Here is a 17,091-nt window from a genome sequence, read left to right as displayed (position 1 = left end):
GACCGCAAGATAAGTTACAGCAATAAAATACATATATAGCAAATAATCATAAATAGATGAAAAATGTCAGAATGGCATATGGCAGCATGTTTATATCTAAGTCCAAGATTAAGCATGACAGGTTAAAGGAGAATATGCCTTTTCATGAATATAAACCTTATGGGGAAAAAAGTTATTAATATAGTTATTCACATAAAACCAATAAAGTGTGCATAATAGATATACCTGTAGTTCAGAAATTAAAACAAACACGAAAATAATGATGGTGTACTTTTTGCTCATCAGCCACTGTGGCTGGTAGTTTTCCAATAAATGGTCACTCAGAATTTTCCTTAGCCACAATTTCCTCGTAGGAAATAAATTAAAAATAATTAAGATTGACCATGGCATGCTAAAATTTGAACTAGATCTGCAATCCTTTGAAATTCATTGTTAAACAGTGCATTTTATGTTTATTCTTATTTTTAACATTTTTATGTACAAGTTTTTATTTACATGTTATCAAAAACATCAGATTTTATAACGATGACATTTAAGGCTCGAAGTATTGTACAAAAATATAATACAAAATATAACATACTAAAATCATTTTATATCAAATATTTCTTATTCATTTATTTACTTCATTTTTCGTTATTTAGTGACGTCATTACGTTACAGGAAGTAACAGTAAGTTGGGGGCGTGGTTGGCAGACTGCTCCTCACTGACAGCGCTCTTGTTTTTCTTATTCAACGTTAGTTTGAGAGAGCGTTGCGACAAGCTATTTAGTTTTCTCTTTAAAGTTACTCACTAAACGGATGATAATAATATAACGCTGTAACGTTACTTTGCTTTCAGAATAATTCGCCTATATGTTTACTGTTATTTGTTTGCAGTAGTGCTGTGGCACGAAGCTGCTAGCTATGATGCTAGTGATCGTTTAGCATCGCTATGAGCTAACTGTTTGTCAGAAGACCTAATCTTCTAAAGTAAAAATAAATCGGATTTTACTTTTATACAGGAAATACAAGGAAAAGACCGCCAACCAGGCAGTGGATTGGAAACACTCAGTTAGCTCCTGTGTTGGAGAACTTGGATAAACGATGGCGTCAACGGTGTACGTCCCTGTGGATGAGTGGCCCTGAGGAGTGATTCAGCAGCAACAATGTCCTGTAAATCAACCAAAGTTGCCCCAAGTGTTGATTTTGACCACAGCTGCTCCGACAGCGTGGAATATTTAACGCTCAATTTTGGACCCTTTGAGACTGTTCATCGTTGGAGAAGACTCCCTCCGTGTGACGAGTTTGTTGGTGCAAGGTAAGATGGTGCAGACAGCTAATGCAGCCTAATCAGAGTTTATCTGTTATCTTTTAGTCACTGTGAACTTCATCTGGTTTGTTCAGGCGCAGCAAGCACACTGTTGTGGCATACAGGGATGCCATTTATGTGTTTGGGGGAGACAATGGGTGAGTAGCACTGGACAGGTATGCCTCATTCATAATGTCAAGACTTCCTCAGATCCATTTATAATACATGTCACCTTCTAGGAAAAACATGTTGAATGACCTGCTACGCTTCGATGTGAAGGACTGCTCATGGTGTCGGTAAGACTGCAGAAATGCACCATAATCGATCCAATAAAAAAAAATGCACTATGTGCAGCATGATTGATTTTCTGTGTATGATATTTACTACAGGGCCTTCACCACTGGAACTCCACCTGCTCCCAGATATCACCATTCAGCTGTTGTCTATGGCAGCAGCATGTTTGTTTTTGGTAAGCTTGTTGAACTTATATTTTTATTTATCACATATTTCATGCAAGAAATTTGAACTGATGTTAATATTTTGTACTTTATATTCCTCCAGGTGGCTACACTGGAGACATCTACTCAAACTCAAACCTGAAAAACAAAAATGATCTTTTTGAGTACAAGTTTGCAACTGGGCAGTGGACTGAATGGAAGGTGGAGGGGAGGTAATAAATAAATAAATAAATAAATATAGAATTTTTTTTTAAGAGTTGTGTTTCTAGGATTGATTTGAGTGGCCTATCAAATGTTTCAAAACAAGTCTATGACTTAAGTAAAGCTTTTTAAGAGAGGCATGTTTGTGGGCTGACCAATATTGGATTTTTAGGGCCGATACCAATTATTAGAAGTTCATGAGACTGATAACTAATATTTAGAACTGAAATTCATTTACAGTAAAAATGAGCTGTCAGTAATTCAGATGTTAAATTTACAATATGCAATAGAATCTAAACATGCCATCTGAAAAAAAAAAAACACAGGTAAATTAATTTCCAATCACCACAGATTAATGAGCAACCCTTGCCTCCAAAAGCTAGAAATAAACTATATTTAATACATGTGCCATTTTCAGTAAAGGAGGATTAGGATTAGCTAAACATTTAGCAACAGGTATAAGAGGGCAGGAGAGGTAGAAAAAGAGGCCAGGGCAAGAAAAGCTAATTGCTAAGATAAATTAAGCCGTTGTTACAAAGAAAACAATTTAGCAGAACAGCTAAATAATGAGCTTTAACGATTTCTTGCATATGTCTGCATGTACAGCAATCAAATAACAGAAGGGATCACTCTTGCTGTCAACACTAGAAATGGCTCAGAGCAACGGTAGTAGCAGCGGAAAAAAAGAAACGATGCAATTCACCAATGTGCTCGTGGCACCCAAGCTTCAGTGTTAAAGTGCTATTACTCTTGTGATGCCCAGCCAGAAAGATAGTGTTGTGAGGCTGTGGAGAGTGAAAGTAGCTAGAAGGGAAAACACAACTCACTGTGGGGCTAATAGTAGCTTCAGTATCGACTATTGTTAAATAAATCACTGATACAGATTATTGGCCCTGACAATCAGCCAGGCTGATAATCAATTAACCCAGGGTATGTCAAACTCATATTGAGTCTCTGGGGCCAGATTTGCTCTGATGAGAAGTCCTGAGGGCTGGACTATTAGGCCAGGATTTTGAAAGTCAATCACGGAATCTGAATTTAGGCCTTACCTAAGAGCCTAACAAGGTCAATATTTAAACATAAACTGTCAACGTCATTTTCACCATTAGTAAAATAGGAAAAAAATATGACTAACACTGATAATAAATCATTCTGAGATGAAAAAAGTAAAAATGATAAGTTTAAAGGCTTAAAGACCGAGGTAAAAACTCAAACGTATTTGTTCTAAAGGTCAAAACACAAAATTTAAAGGCAAAACAGTGTTTTAAAAGGCAAATAAATGAGATAGAAAGACACAATCACAAGTTTAAAAGGTAAAAATATGACTTAAATATTTGAATTGTGAATCTTGAAGGTCAAAACATGAAAAAAAGTAAAAATCATAAGTTTAAGTCAGAATTGTGTGATGCACAAATTGAAAATATGAAATGACAACATAAATTTCTTTTCTCACTTTCCTGAGTTTTTATCTAACTTCTTTTACTCTTTACTTTTTCAGATTTTTATAATTTAACAAGGATATTTTAAATCATCAAGGTTAAGTTTACATGCTTACTGGAGGAAATCTGCAGGCCTCATACTGGTGGGCCAGTTATAATAGAAAGATTGTATGATCTTGCAGGCCAGATACAACTGCGTACCATGGGCCGGGTTTGGCCCCAGGCCTTGAATTTGACACCTGTGAATTAACCCCTTGTTTTTAAACTGGTAATACATAGAAAACACATCTATTTGAGTATGCAAGAGGGTGCATAATGTTTATGCATAACATTTTTAATAAATGCATTCTGTTAAAGGTGTTTGGATAGTTTTGGTTTGAACCTGTTAAAAAACAGAATTTCTCTGGTAACATTTTCAAATCCATCAATGCTATGCTTTGTCTCTGTTTCAGCTTGCCGGTGGCTCGGTCTGCACACGGGGCCACAGTCTATAATGATAAACTGTGGATATTTGCAGGTTATGATGGGAATGCCAGGTTTGTGTGACTAAATCCCCCTTTTTGTCACGATTGCAAATAGCTTTTTGAGCTTGATGTCGACTCATTTTCTCTGTATGCAGGTTGAATGACATGTGGACCATCAGTCTGCAGGATAGAGATCATGCATGTTGGGAGGAGGCCAGTACAAAATATTAACATATGTCACAAGAAGAACATATTTTATGGAACATAGAAGTATACTGAAAGTGTTAACATCTTTGTCTCTGTACTTCAAACAGATTGACCAGAGTGGTGAGATTCCTCCATCCTGCTGTAACTTCCCTGTAGCTGTTTGCAGAGACAAGATGTTTGTGTTTTCTGGTCAGAGTGGAGCCAAGATCACCAACAACCTCTTTCAGTTTGAGTTTAAGGGCCACATGTAAGTGCATTCTTTGCTTGTCTCTGAGGCCTTTTTCACACATGTGCGAACAGATGAATAGATGCAAATAGAACAATGCAGTACTGGTGGACCGCACTATAGTCTTATGCTATTATGAAAGTTTTCTACATTTTTATCAATGCTATATGTAATTGGACATATTCACAGTATTACTTAATAAGTAAAAAAGCACATTCTGGCAAGCACTAAAGCATAGTATAGACCCCTATGACTTAAAATGTATCCTATATCATTTCAATAGCTTGGCAATTGCACCATGCACCTTTTAGGGAACCCGCTTTGCACAAGTTTTTCATCAACACTATATATATATATATATATATATATATATATATATATATATATTTTTTTTTTTTTTTTCAAATATTCATTTAAATGCAATATTCTATGTATTATTTAGATTCTGTATTCATCTAGGCTGTGTTGTTCTCAGTTACTTTTAACTTCTTATATGGTACTCCTAACATTTCTAATTTATTTACCTTACAGTGCTTGTAATTTATTTCAAAATTCTATTCATACTGTGATCGTATATTTATCTCTTTATTTAAGACAGGTTCTGTAACTTTTCACACTGTTCACCTCTAAGCGTCTTGATTCTTCTGTTATTTTACATTTTCTTTTAGAATTTACACTTCTATAACTTTTGTATTTTTATTTTTATATGTCTTTCCCCTTTATACCTTGCCCTACTTTATGCACATTCTGGATCACAGAGCTGTTTTATTAGATTTCTATTGTTTTTTTTTTTAATGCCCTCGTTATATGTGTAATAGCTGAATTTCCTTCGGGATCAATAAAGTTTCTAGCTATCTGTCATCTATCTGTTAACTTTGACACAAGTGAGCATCAGTGATGAAATCAGCTTTTTACAATGTCCTAACAGCCTGCGAGTGATGCAGGGCAACACAGCACAACATTTTCACCCCATCATCCAGTTTCTATTTTCCTCTCTGTTGCATACGTTGACATAGACGAAAAACAAGGAGTAAGAAAGATTTACAGAGTCCTAAGAGTGTCTTAAAGGACCATTTAATTGATTTGCACGTTTTTTTTCCCCAAAGGGCAGAGTAGTGCATTCATAATATATCATTGATTTGCATGACTTTTGTGCTCTGACTTGTGTTGATGGAGACAAAGCTATTCCTCACTTTTGTTTCTCCACCATCAAAAATAATATGCTACATGTCATATTTTTATAAGGAAAAAATTAAATGCACAGGCAAGACAATTAAATATTTAATCATGTGGTGTGAGAAGTGAATGTGGGATGCTGCACAATATGAAGCGATGTCTGGCACTCTCATGCTGTGAAGACACACTGTTACATCAGTGACTCATGCTGTTTTATAAGGGACTAATTATTACTCCATCTTCCAGGTGGACACGTATCCCTACTGAGCACTTACTGCGCGGCTCCCCTCCACCTCCTCAAAGACGCTACGGCCACACCATGGTCGCCTTTGACCGTCATCTGTACGTATTTGGAGGTGCTGCTGATAACACTCTGCCCAATGAGCTTCACTGCTATGATGTGGACTCTCAGACTTGGGAGGTGATCCACCCTAGCATGGACAGCGAGGTGAAAACATGATCTTTTGAAATATTTATGATACATACCAACAAACCCTACTGAACTCAGCCCTCTTTTATCAACTGCAGTTCATTTCTCAACTATAAAGTCTTAAGCAATGACTTAAACCATTGCTTTACTCTTTAAAGTATGGCTGAATTTCACTCTCACTGCCTCTTCAGATGCCCAGTGGTAGACTCTTCCATGCTGCTGCTGTGATTCAAGATGCCATGTACATCTTTGGAGGGACTGTGGACAACAATGTGCGCAGTGGGGAGATGTACAGATTCCAGGTGATTATCAAATAAATCCACTGTTTGCAGAGAAAACTGAGGCAAGAAACCTTTCCTGTCTAAATTTGAGTTGTCAGATTTATTTGAAGAGTTCTAATGAACTGAACTGTGTTGAAATCGTGATTTTCTTCTTTCAGTTCTCTTGCTATCCAAAGTGTACTCTTCATGAGGACTATGGGAAACTGTGGGAGAACCGTCAGTTCTGTGATGTGGAGTTTATCCTGGGAGAGGTGGGTTCTCACAGGTGATAGAGATGAAAAGATGACTTCCAGTTTACCCAGCTACGATGATTTATCCACCTCTCGTGCTCTTGTTGTTTTGTGAACAGAGGGAGGAGAGAGTCTTGGGGCATATCGCCATCGTGACTGCAAGGTGTCAGTGGCTAAGGAAGAAAATCTTGCAGGCTTGGGATAGGCAGCGACAGGTCAGAGCCACACTGCAAGTACACTTCATATCCTCTAGACATGAAAGTCTGCCAGAGCTGTCTGAAGATATTTATTATTTATTTTATGGAGATGAAACATTAACAGCTTAAGTTAATAAAAAACTAGATGTTGTAGTTATGCAAGTATACACCTGTGCCTCCTAGTTTCATCCTGATGCAAGTTAATGAAAGGATTTTACCTGACTGTTTGTTGTTTTGTCATCTCCATCCTTATGCATGCCCCTAATTACATTAATGTTCACTGCAAAGTGCCATAAAACTTTGCACTCAACATTTTTTGTATATTAACACCAGAACTGACAACCCTAATACATACTATACTATAGCCGTTTTTATACAGAGATTCCACAATAAAGGCGAAAAGGAATGCCCGTCTCTGTTCCGCAATGAGCAATTCACACAAAGGTGTAACAGAGCTGCGCACGCCCGAGCTTACACACACACCCTGGTGTCTCGTAATCAGGTGGCAGCCACTGCCCGAGCTGCTGCTTTCAATGAAACTGGAAACTCTGGATTTCTTGGGTCAAAACTTTGTATTTTCTAAATGAAATACAGGAAAAATAACATGAACATTGATTTTGATTGATTAGATCCAATAGACTTTTTTTCCTCCATGTTTCTGAGTTGGAGGTCTTTAGGCAGTGTCACAGAGCACGTATTTACGTTGGAGGTCTGAAACTTCAGAGTACCGAGCTCACTTGAACACATCATGGAACTTTTCAGATGCTGCTGTGAGCAAAGATATGTCTGCTCTCTCCTCTCCTGTACAGAGTGTGATCAGCTCTCTAACCTCGCAGTCTCTCCAATCAATCCACATTATTCTTTGTTTTATCCTGTTTTCTCCGATGAAATGCCGCTCGATTAAACTGCGCTGGTTTTTAAATCTCCCGTTTATGGAAACAGCAACGCACACTGGCAGTTGCGGAATGCCGTGACGTCCTTTCACACTCGTTGCGTGAAGGTCTGTTACGACTCTGATACTACCTCTCAGAGGTGGGGCGAGATCAACCCCCCATTGCGGAATGGTCGCTTTCATACGGAATGGCGTTGCGGAACGAAGGCGTAACAGACACGGAAAAGAGAGGCAGTGTGAAAGTAGCTTATGTGTACAACATCTGTAACATTTTGAGGTCACTGCTGTAGAGAAACATCAGCGGGAATCTTAAAGTAAAGCATGTAGAAGTGTTACTTAATCCTCTGTCTTTGTGTACAGAAGACAAAACAGGAGAGCAGCGAAGAAAGTGATGATGGGGCAGCTGGTGGCCAGAGGGATATCCCAGCAGGCCACAGATCAGGCACTCGCACTCAGCCGCTGCTTGAGGTAGCCATTAGGGAAGCGGAGGCCCAGCCTTTTGAAGTTTTGATGCAGTTTCTCTACACAGACAAGATCCAGTACCCACGCAGAGGTACAGCCATGTTTATTCGTCTTTGGGTAGTAATTTTTAGAACCAAAGAGAGATTTAAGAAGCTGATCAGTTGTCTTTTTGTTGATTTTCTCTGTAGGTCATGTGCAGGATGTTCTTCTTATCATGGATGTTTATAAACTGGCTCTTAGTTTTAAGCTGTCCCGCCTGGAGCAGCTGTGTGTGCAGTACATTGAGGCGTCTGTCGACCTGCAGAATGTCCTTAGTGTTTGTGAAAATGCCAACAAGCTACAACTGGACCAACTCAAGGTACATCTGGATAAATGTTCAAGATCAATAACTTATGAAATACTTTTACTGCCCCCTTGTGGTTAAAGTTCAGTACAATTTATGTTCTACTTAAATAGGTGAGTAAACAAGCAGCTATACAATTATGCCATTTACTTTAACAAACATTTCTTCCTGCAGGAACATTGCCTTAACTTTGTGGTGAAGGAGTCACATTTCAACCAGGTGATCATGACAAAGGAGTTTGAACATCTGTCCACCCCGCTGATAGTAGAGATAGTGAGACGAAAGCAGCAGCCCCCTCCCAGACTGTACTCAGACCAGCCTGTGGACATCGGCACCTCTCTGGTCCAGGACATGAAGGCTTACCTGGAAGGAGGAGGTCTAGAGTTCTGTGACATCATCCTACTCTTAGACGGACACCCACGACCTGCTCACAAGGCAATCCTGGCGGCCAGATCCAGGTAGAAACAGCGCTGGGATAAGGATGTGTCTGCATTAACAGTAGAGAAACTCTCAGACTCAGGTCTTAAGTTAACATAGAAGTAGTTTAATACTACTTTTTAGGTTCAAAAGTCATTTACATTTTTGCAAGCCAGTATTAAAAATGTTATATTTATAAGTAAATGCTTCAACTTTAATTTCTCATTTATGCTTTAATAGATCAGTATTAAAAGAAAAAGAGAAAATAATTTAGAAGTGAACAATCAATAATCAAAAATTTCATTTTGTATCATCTCAGAACATGTAAATATATAAGGAGTGTGAATGAATGATTTCACTTTGAGAAATCATGGTCCATTTCAGCTGAGTGGTACATCTAAGACTTTCTAAAATCTGTATTCTTTATTCCTCCTCAGTTACTTTGAAGCGATGTTTCGCTCCTTTATGCCAGAAGACGGTCAGGTTAATATCTCCATTGGTGAAATGGTTCCAAGTAAGCAGGCCTTTGAGTCCATGCTGCGCTATATCTACTACGGCGATGTCAACATGCCTCCAGAAGATTCTCTGTATCCTTGTCAAAGTCTGGCTGCTTTATATGTATTCATCAGAAGTAAACCTGATAAATGATTTGTCTTTTCACTTATTGAGGAAATTATTAACAAAAGAAAACCTACTGTATGGGAGATAGTGACATGCTTTCTAAATGAAAGCTGTGGACTCTGTTTTTTCTCCCATAGTTAGAAATTTTCTTCCATTTCTTTTCTTTTTTTCAAGATATATATATTTAGATTTTTTATGCCTTTATTCAGAGAGGAAAACCGTGGATAGAGACTGAAACAGGGATGAGAGTGTGGGGGAGAGACATGCGGGAAAGGAGCCACAGGCCAGACTTGAACCCGTGCTACCTGCGTACACGTGGCACAACTTAACTGCAAGACCATCTGTGCCCCAAACATCTTCAATTTCTACCATCAGTTCTTGTCACTAACTAACAAAACCAGAAGTTGGGGCTTCAACAGTAGATTAAAAAGTCATGTTCAGGTATACACTATGGGATGCACACTTAAGAGTCCTATTTTTAAATCATGAGAAATCTGATGTTAAATATGGGTATGACATGATGTAGAAATTTGAAATACAATGATAAATCAGTGGATAACAATAACAAATGATAAATGAAACATCATGATTCGATATTACAATCAGTTGAGTTGTGCATCTCTAATAGAAATCCTTTTATGCATCTGCATTGTAAAACTGCAGTGAGCCTTTATTGAATCTCTTATTTAAAGATGCTAAGTAAAAAACATGACATAGAGTTTAATCATTTTATTAGCATTAGATCTGTTTGTAGCTGTGTCAATGTTAAGTTCCTGTGTACATAAAACTGACAAAACAGTACACACCACATTGTATGTTGTTGTATGAAAAGCTTCAACACAGAAATGTTTTTCCCTCCTTGACTCATGACATACAGCTATCTGTTTGCTGCTCCGTATTACTACGGCTTCTCAAACAACCGTCTACAGGCTTACTGTAAGCAGAATCTGGAGATGAATGTCACTGTGGAGAATGTCTTGCAGGTATTCATGTCTTTTCCTACTAAGGGGAAGCGATGATCTAATTTAATGATTCCATCCTGTACTTGAAGAAGTTTTTTTTTCCCAGCCAGAGTGAATCATCTCATTGCTCTCCTCTTATTTTGTTAATGTTTCTGTGCTTCAGATTCTGGAGGCAGCTGATAAGACTCAGGCTCTGGACATGAAGAAGCACTGCCTGCACATAATTGTGCACCAGTTCATCAAGGTGGGTGGCCTTGTATCCGGAGCTCTGGGAGTTTGCTGCCCACTCGCTGCAGCTGAGCTAACCCTGTAGGCCGGTCTGCTTTGCGGGACACTGACATCCTTTGCCCTCCTAGTGGATCATCCTCCATCTTCTAAGTAAAGAGGAGAGTGTTTACAAGCCGGCCGGCTGAACAAGCACTTCATCATGTAGAGATGAGGGTCAAAGTGCCGCTCTGATTATTGTTTGTTGTTTAAAGGAACAGCTAAGACCTCAATTCTCACCCTTTGTCAGCGTTTCTGTTCAGCTTCTTTTTGTTTCTCCTCAGTTTTTCATGCATGAGTGATGAATTTATTCCTCATTTTACTCTGTTCGACTGTCTTCATTTATCGCTCATTTTTTTTCTTTTTTTGCTCTCCTCCCCTCCCAAAGGTATCCAAGCTCCCCAACCTGCGATCTCTCAGCCAGCTGCTGCTGTTGGACATCATTGAGTCTCTAGCTTCACACATATCAGACAAACAGTGTGCAGAGATGGGCTCGGACATTTAGGATGACAACAAAGCCAGCCTCTTCTTTGCTCTCCTCTCACAGAAGCCATAAGACTTTACTCCTCCTCCTTACTCTCACTCATTCCCTCCTTTACAACACAATACTTCTCTGTGTTGTATATCCCCACCCCTGATAGCTGCTTTTTATACATGCAGTATAAAAGAGTCAATGATGGCTGAAATAAGTGTAGAAAGCAGTTTCAAGCTCAGTTTTGATTGTTAAAAGGGTTTTTTTAAACTACTTTATCTGTTCAGTTTACATTTATTTATTTGGAAGATAATGCCTGTTTTAATTTGATCAGTATAGCCACCTCCATCTTTTTTTTTATAAATAGGCAGCAGACTATAATAATCCATACCCCTGGCACTATATTCATGCTATGGTTTTAGCCTCAGCTGTTCTGTTAATTTATCTGCAAAGATTTGTAATCTCAGTGAACTATAAAATAGGTTTTAATAAAATCCGTAGTCATCACTTATTCAAAGCTCTGACACATTAAACAAGCTGGAATTAAAATTGAAAGGAGTAAAAATCATCTGAAAGTATTTGAATGTATGTCTGTCTTAAAGTTTTTTTGTTTATTGTAATTATGGACGCACATCTATCTTTGTGATACTAATCCCTATTATTAACAGGTGAGCTTTCTGTTCAGTGTATTTAGTGACATCGGTATGCTGTTTTTGACTATAAACCCACATGGGTTTCAATTATTTAAAGCCTTAATAAATCTATCATACAAAGTCTGTCTTGTACGGAGTCTTTCCGTGTGTCTCTATGCTCTTTGCTTAAAACTCCTGATGTGCTCAGAGCTGTCTGCTCTGGATTAACTACAGTCAAAGGTGCCTCAAATTGGAAAAGGTTTAAGATTTTGATTTTAACATGGTTCTGAAGCAGGTATCTGACTGTAAAACATGACATTTACATTACTTTTTAAACTCTCATCTTCTCCAGTTGTCAAACTGTGATCAAACTAAAGTTTAATAAGTGACTTTAAAATAAATTTTGTCTAAAATAATAACTTTAAAGTTCAACAATAGAAATGTATTGAAAAGATTTTTTTTTTTTTGAGTGCAGTCGCAAATGTCAACATCTTACACAGATTCTCTCCATGAAGTGAGGCCTTTGTAACATATGCACTATGTAAAGAAAGCTGAAGGTCATTCCATGACCTTTCATTAAATTAACTCGGTCCTTTGGGTGGTTTCAGTTTCCACAGATTTGTGGGTGATAAGCTCTCACAATACTTCTTGGTTTGAGACCGTAAACACTTCAAGCTTGTGCTGGGTGTTCAGGACATGTTACAAATTGACCTGTTGATTGTAACAATGTTTTTTAATGATAAAATTCCTTTGCGCTCTAAAGCGTAGACTGAAAAGTACAAATTAGGCCTGTCGAGATTAAACAAGTTCATCATGATTAATAAAGGCCCACAATTAGTGCACTCATTTTTTTTAATCGCAATCAAATCATATGCTTTATTATCCCTTCCAACACACTTTGGTTAAGCCACTGCAGCATTTCTGCAGTCACAGTGATGTAAGACAAGTCCACCACTGATCCTTAATGTCTCATTTCACTTTAGAAAAACCTCACAGGCAGCTAAGTGGACAAGTCAAAAGTCATCTGAGAGTCATCAGGCCTGTATCTAAACAGTAATTAAATTACTTACCTTTAGTTTAGACTGAAGAAAAATCCAAAATGACACCAAAATGGTTTCAAATGTAAAATAGTGGAGTTTTAAAATACTGTGAGAAGGGTTGTGATTAAAAATTTAAACTTTTTAAAAGCCACACTAAAAATATGAAAAAAAACTAAATTTGTATCATTAAATTGGCAATGGTTGTTTTTTTGTGATCTTATTTTGAAGACTAAAAAAATAAATAAAAGGATTCAAGGCCCTATAAATAAACTTGCTTGTCTAAAAGTAAACTTGGTGCGGGATTATGGGAGATAAAAGTTGACCCAAATGCTGAGGCACTAGTTTGAATATCCTGTTAGCTTCCACTTGTACTGTGAGATAAAGAACCTCAGAGGGACACACAAAGTGTTGGATGCTTTTGGACTCAGTTGTAAGAACCATTGCACCGAACACAAAGTGCTATTCATGGTGCAGATACTTGAGACACTTTGCAAATCAAAGGGTTCTTTTTCCATTTGGTGCAAATGTCTTAACTAAAATAACGACAAAGCCTCATCAACAAAACCGGTGAAACAGTTAATCCAAAATAACAAAAGGATGATCTCATGCAACATCCATGTTTAAACAGGTTGGGAACTTAAACATGGAATTTTTCAGTTCCTCTTGTTCTTGTGTACCACACATGTCCATTTTCCTCATGTTTCATTCATTTAAGTGCCCTTGTGCACACACAGTCCAGGTTCCCTCTGGATGTATCTGGTTTCATCTAAAAACAGAGGTCATTGTTCCCTGCTATGATATAGAGCGCTGAAACACAACAGCAAGTCTGTTGTCATTCCTCAGCCTCACATTATCTCCCCACTTATCAGGTGCATTTTATTAAGGAGGCTGACTTTGTGGGCTGTCTGGGTCGGCGCTGCTGCCTCAGCAGGTGGGTCGGGCTACAGAGCCTTTTTGATTCACCACACCTGTGACACAGACCTACAGACGTGGGCAGAAGTCTCAGCGTGGAGGCAGAAGATGGCTTTCCTAACAACAAAAATGATGCAAAGGACGGCGTTCTTCGTAACTTTTGGAGGTTTCGTCACTTGTCTGTTCACTACTTTTCTCCCTTTCTGGAAGACGATGAACTCCGACCTGAATGAGGTGGAAAACTGGTTTTCTGGACTGTGGCATATGTGTCTCTACACGGAGGAGGTTGGGATTCAGTGTAAGGCCTATGACAGCATTATGGGACTCCCAATGGACCTGCAGATTTCCAGGGTGCTCATGTTGGTGTCTGTCGGCACTGGATTACTGGCTCTGCTGGCTGCTTTTATTGGACTGGAGGGGGTAGAGATATGTGTAGGGCAGCCTGGCCTGAAGAGACAGCTCCTCATCCTGGGTGGGGTGCTGTCCTGGGTGTCGGGGCTTGCGACTTTGGCTCCTGTCTCTATTGTGGCCTACACAACAGTGGTAGAGTTCTGGGACCAAGGTTATCCCGATGTGATGCCTCGCTGGGAGCACGGAGAGGCCATGTTCTCGGGATGGTTTGGAGGTTTGGCTATGGTCATCGGAGGGACTCTGTTTTTTGTCTCTGTGTGCATGGGGGACTTTGATGAAAGGCCACCCAGTGTGCCAAACAGCCCACAGGTGAGGCACAGGACCAAGCACTACCTGAAGACTGAGCTGTTATAAACCCCTTATTGTCTTGTAATCTTACGAGGAGGCTTGTCAGTTTGTAAATGAATAACAATTAAGTAAACATTTGTGTCACCCACACAACATTAAAGCTCCTCTGACAGTTTATTTTTTGATACCCTTGCAGAGAAAACACAACCTATTTTCTCTTTTTAACATTGTAATGTTTGTTGATTTCTTACAAATATCTCCTGCCTTTTCATATCGAATGTATCACTGAGAAGTTCTGCTGTAAATGTAAATTTTAGTAGCATAAGTGGCACCTACCCAGCAGCAGTGGTTTCAGACATTAAAAATATTAATGTAGAAATGATCAAACTTGTCACTGGTGGTTGTGTTTGCTTTTGCAGGTCATGAAGAGACATCTGTATCAGTTTAAATCTGTATAATAACCAGATAAAAAATTCAAATAGCCTTTAAAGCTACAGATTTGTTTTTGTGTGTATTTCTTAGTTTAAATTTTATAGTATTTTTAACAATTTTTACACTAAGCAGCTGCAGTAGTTCTCATATTAACAATCTCATAAGACTTACCAGTCTGTATAAATTGATGGTGTCTGTTCATCACTAGACATGTAACATGGAAGTTTTCTCATAAAAATCCTGAGAAAAGTGGCAGGAAAATCTGCTCTAGGATGGTGTGGGTGTGTCAGTTGAATGAGCTGAAGCCATACTCACTAATGAAATATTAAAATCCTTTCAAATGTTAAAATTGTTTCTGATCAGAGAGCAGCTACCTGGCTCTGTGCCAGAGCAGGCCAGAAGTTTGAGATTAAATTTAATGTTTTCTGGCACAAATCTCTATTATGATGATTTTAATGACCCATAGGCCACTGTGGCTGATGACTTTATATCATTGTGAAGTTTGGGGACCGGGTATTTCCCCATCAAGACTGGTGATACTGGCTCATATTAGTGTCCTGCTCAAATAAAACCAAGCTAGGAAAGAGGTGAACAACTTGTTAATGGTTAAAAAAAACAGTCTCACATAGATCTCAGTAGATCTCAGTGTTTTCACATGTTTACAGTAATCTTATTCCAACATATCTAGGCTTTAAGACACAAAGTTTGGATTTCACTTTACAGGGACTTCAAAGAGTGTTTTAAGACTAAAGTTTTAGACCGGAACTAGCGTTCAAGTGATAATGGTCTTTCGGGGGCCAATACCGATTGTTAGTAGTTCACAAGACCAATAACGAATATTTGAAATGGACACACATTAAGCTTGACATACAAAATGTACTTAATTTGGCTAAATAAAAACAGCATGATAGAAAAATGGAATATGAACTATGAGACCTAGCTCTATCAGCAACACAGTAGAAGCAGGAAAACAGGAAGTGATGATATATGCTCAGTGTGTCAGTGGTACCCAGGCTTAAGTGTTGGTTTCTAAAGACACATTTTTTGAGATTTTAACATCTTTATTTATCGAGAAGGACAGAGGATAGAATCGGTAACAGGGATGGGAGAGTGGGAGGAAAGTAGCCACAGGCTGGATTTGAACCTGGGCTGCCTGCATAGATGGGGTCTGAGAATTAAGGCCACCTGCACCCCACCAAGGCTTAAGCATTGACTGACTAGTGCACATCATGTGACATCTAGCCAATCAGATCTTGCTGTTTAAAATAAAGCCAGAGGGGAAGACACACTTTGCAGTGTAACCTAAGCAAAGCACATATTGATTAATAAACTTTATTGAATATCAGTAATCGAGTCTGAGCTACATTTATCAGTATCCATAAAGGCATCAGCTAAAATGTCTTTCTAAATACTGGCATATCAAATATTGTCAAAAATCCAATACTGTGCATTTGCAATACAAGTCTTTATATTCTAATAATTTAAAAATGAGTGAAGTTTGGATAAACATGAACTGAATTTGAATGTTTGAAAAAAATAACTTCACAAACACCAGATTTCATTAAAAAAAATGAAAAGTTCTCTAAAAGTCAGAAAAGATCTTAAGAATTATTCTATATAAACAAGAACCAACTCTTGAGACATGTTTGGGTCAGATGCAGCTAATGGGAAGAGCATGAGATATTCAACACTGCTGGTGTTTAGAGTCCCTGCACCACAGAAAGGATGTCTTCAGTGTGAGTTGCATTCCAGTGCTGCAGCTTTTCTGTGTTAAATTTCTCTTAAGGGAGGGACTTGGCATCAGCAGCTCCTCTTAGTCCTTAATAGACTGTTTGGCTTTAGCACACTGTCGTACATTGTGATGATTGGAGCTGATTTTGGATGTCACAACGAATCATGAAAAGATTCGAAAACATTACTGGAATCACTGTATATCATATACAGCTATACAGATAGATATTAACATGCTCACAGTCTTCACTGATGTTCAGATCTTACAAATGTGCTGTTATTACAGCTGACAGTAATACTTTAGTAGGCTATAATTTTATATAAAGATTCGTTGCTGTCTTTTGTCTCGGTTAATCTGGGTTTTTTAGATGCTGCATTCTGCAAAACAGAGCCCCTCTGTAATTCAATTAACTGAATGATGTATGGGCCCTCCCCTCATGCTGGGACAGCCTGATCAGTCATCTTGTTGTACATGTGCCCCCCCCCCAGCTCTGGCTCAAACATGCCTTTAAATGTGCTCGAACACATGCAGGGAACAACACAAACATGGTGACGCTGGAACACATGTGCACGTGTCAGCTGTCAGCACAAAGTGGAAAGACAGCAGAAATCTCC

The 17,091-nt window shown here is 38.5% G+C and overlaps 2 protein-coding genes across 3 annotated transcripts; both read left to right on the top strand.

The window, feature by feature from the left end:
- Positions 1 to 686: 686 nt before the first annotated feature.
- Positions 687 to 11,806, top strand: lztr1 (leucine-zipper-like transcription regulator 1). Of its 2 annotated transcripts, none has more exons than XM_041788372.1 (19): positions 687 to 1,297; positions 1,384 to 1,446; positions 1,528 to 1,584; positions 1,678 to 1,757; positions 1,850 to 1,958; positions 3,839 to 3,922; positions 4,006 to 4,063; positions 4,165 to 4,304; positions 5,706 to 5,907; positions 6,081 to 6,191; positions 6,329 to 6,421; positions 6,520 to 6,615; positions 7,853 to 8,042; positions 8,140 to 8,309; positions 8,469 to 8,752; positions 9,149 to 9,298; positions 10,210 to 10,315; positions 10,458 to 10,538; positions 10,947 to 11,806. In XM_041788372.1, the coding sequence occupies exons 1-19, from the start codon at positions 1,146 to 1,148 to the stop codon at positions 11,061 to 11,063; spliced, it is 2,343 nt and encodes a 780-aa protein (XP_041644306.1). In that variant the 5' UTR covers positions 687 to 1,145; the 3' UTR covers positions 11,064 to 11,806. The 2 variants fall into 2 exon arrangements, with proteins under 2 accessions (XP_041644306.1, XP_041644305.1); XM_041788371.1 differs by having other exon boundaries at positions 7,850 to 8,042.
- Positions 11,807 to 13,722: 1,916 nt separating this feature from the next.
- On the top strand, positions 13,723 to 14,379 carry cldn26 (claudin 26). The gene has a single exon (XM_041788640.1). The coding sequence runs from the start codon at positions 13,723 to 13,725 to the stop codon at positions 14,377 to 14,379; it is 657 nt and encodes a 218-aa protein (XP_041644574.1).
- Positions 14,380 to 17,091: the final 2,712 nt, after the last annotated feature.

The sequence above is a fragment of the Cheilinus undulatus genome, linkage group 5 (genome assembly GCF_018320785.1).
Source record: "Cheilinus undulatus linkage group 5, ASM1832078v1, whole genome shotgun sequence".
Lineage (NCBI taxonomy): Eukaryota > Metazoa > Chordata > Actinopteri > Labriformes > Labridae > Cheilinus > Cheilinus undulatus.
The sequence above is the reverse complement of the archived record's forward strand: the minus strand, read 5'-3'. Positions and strand labels throughout refer to the sequence as shown.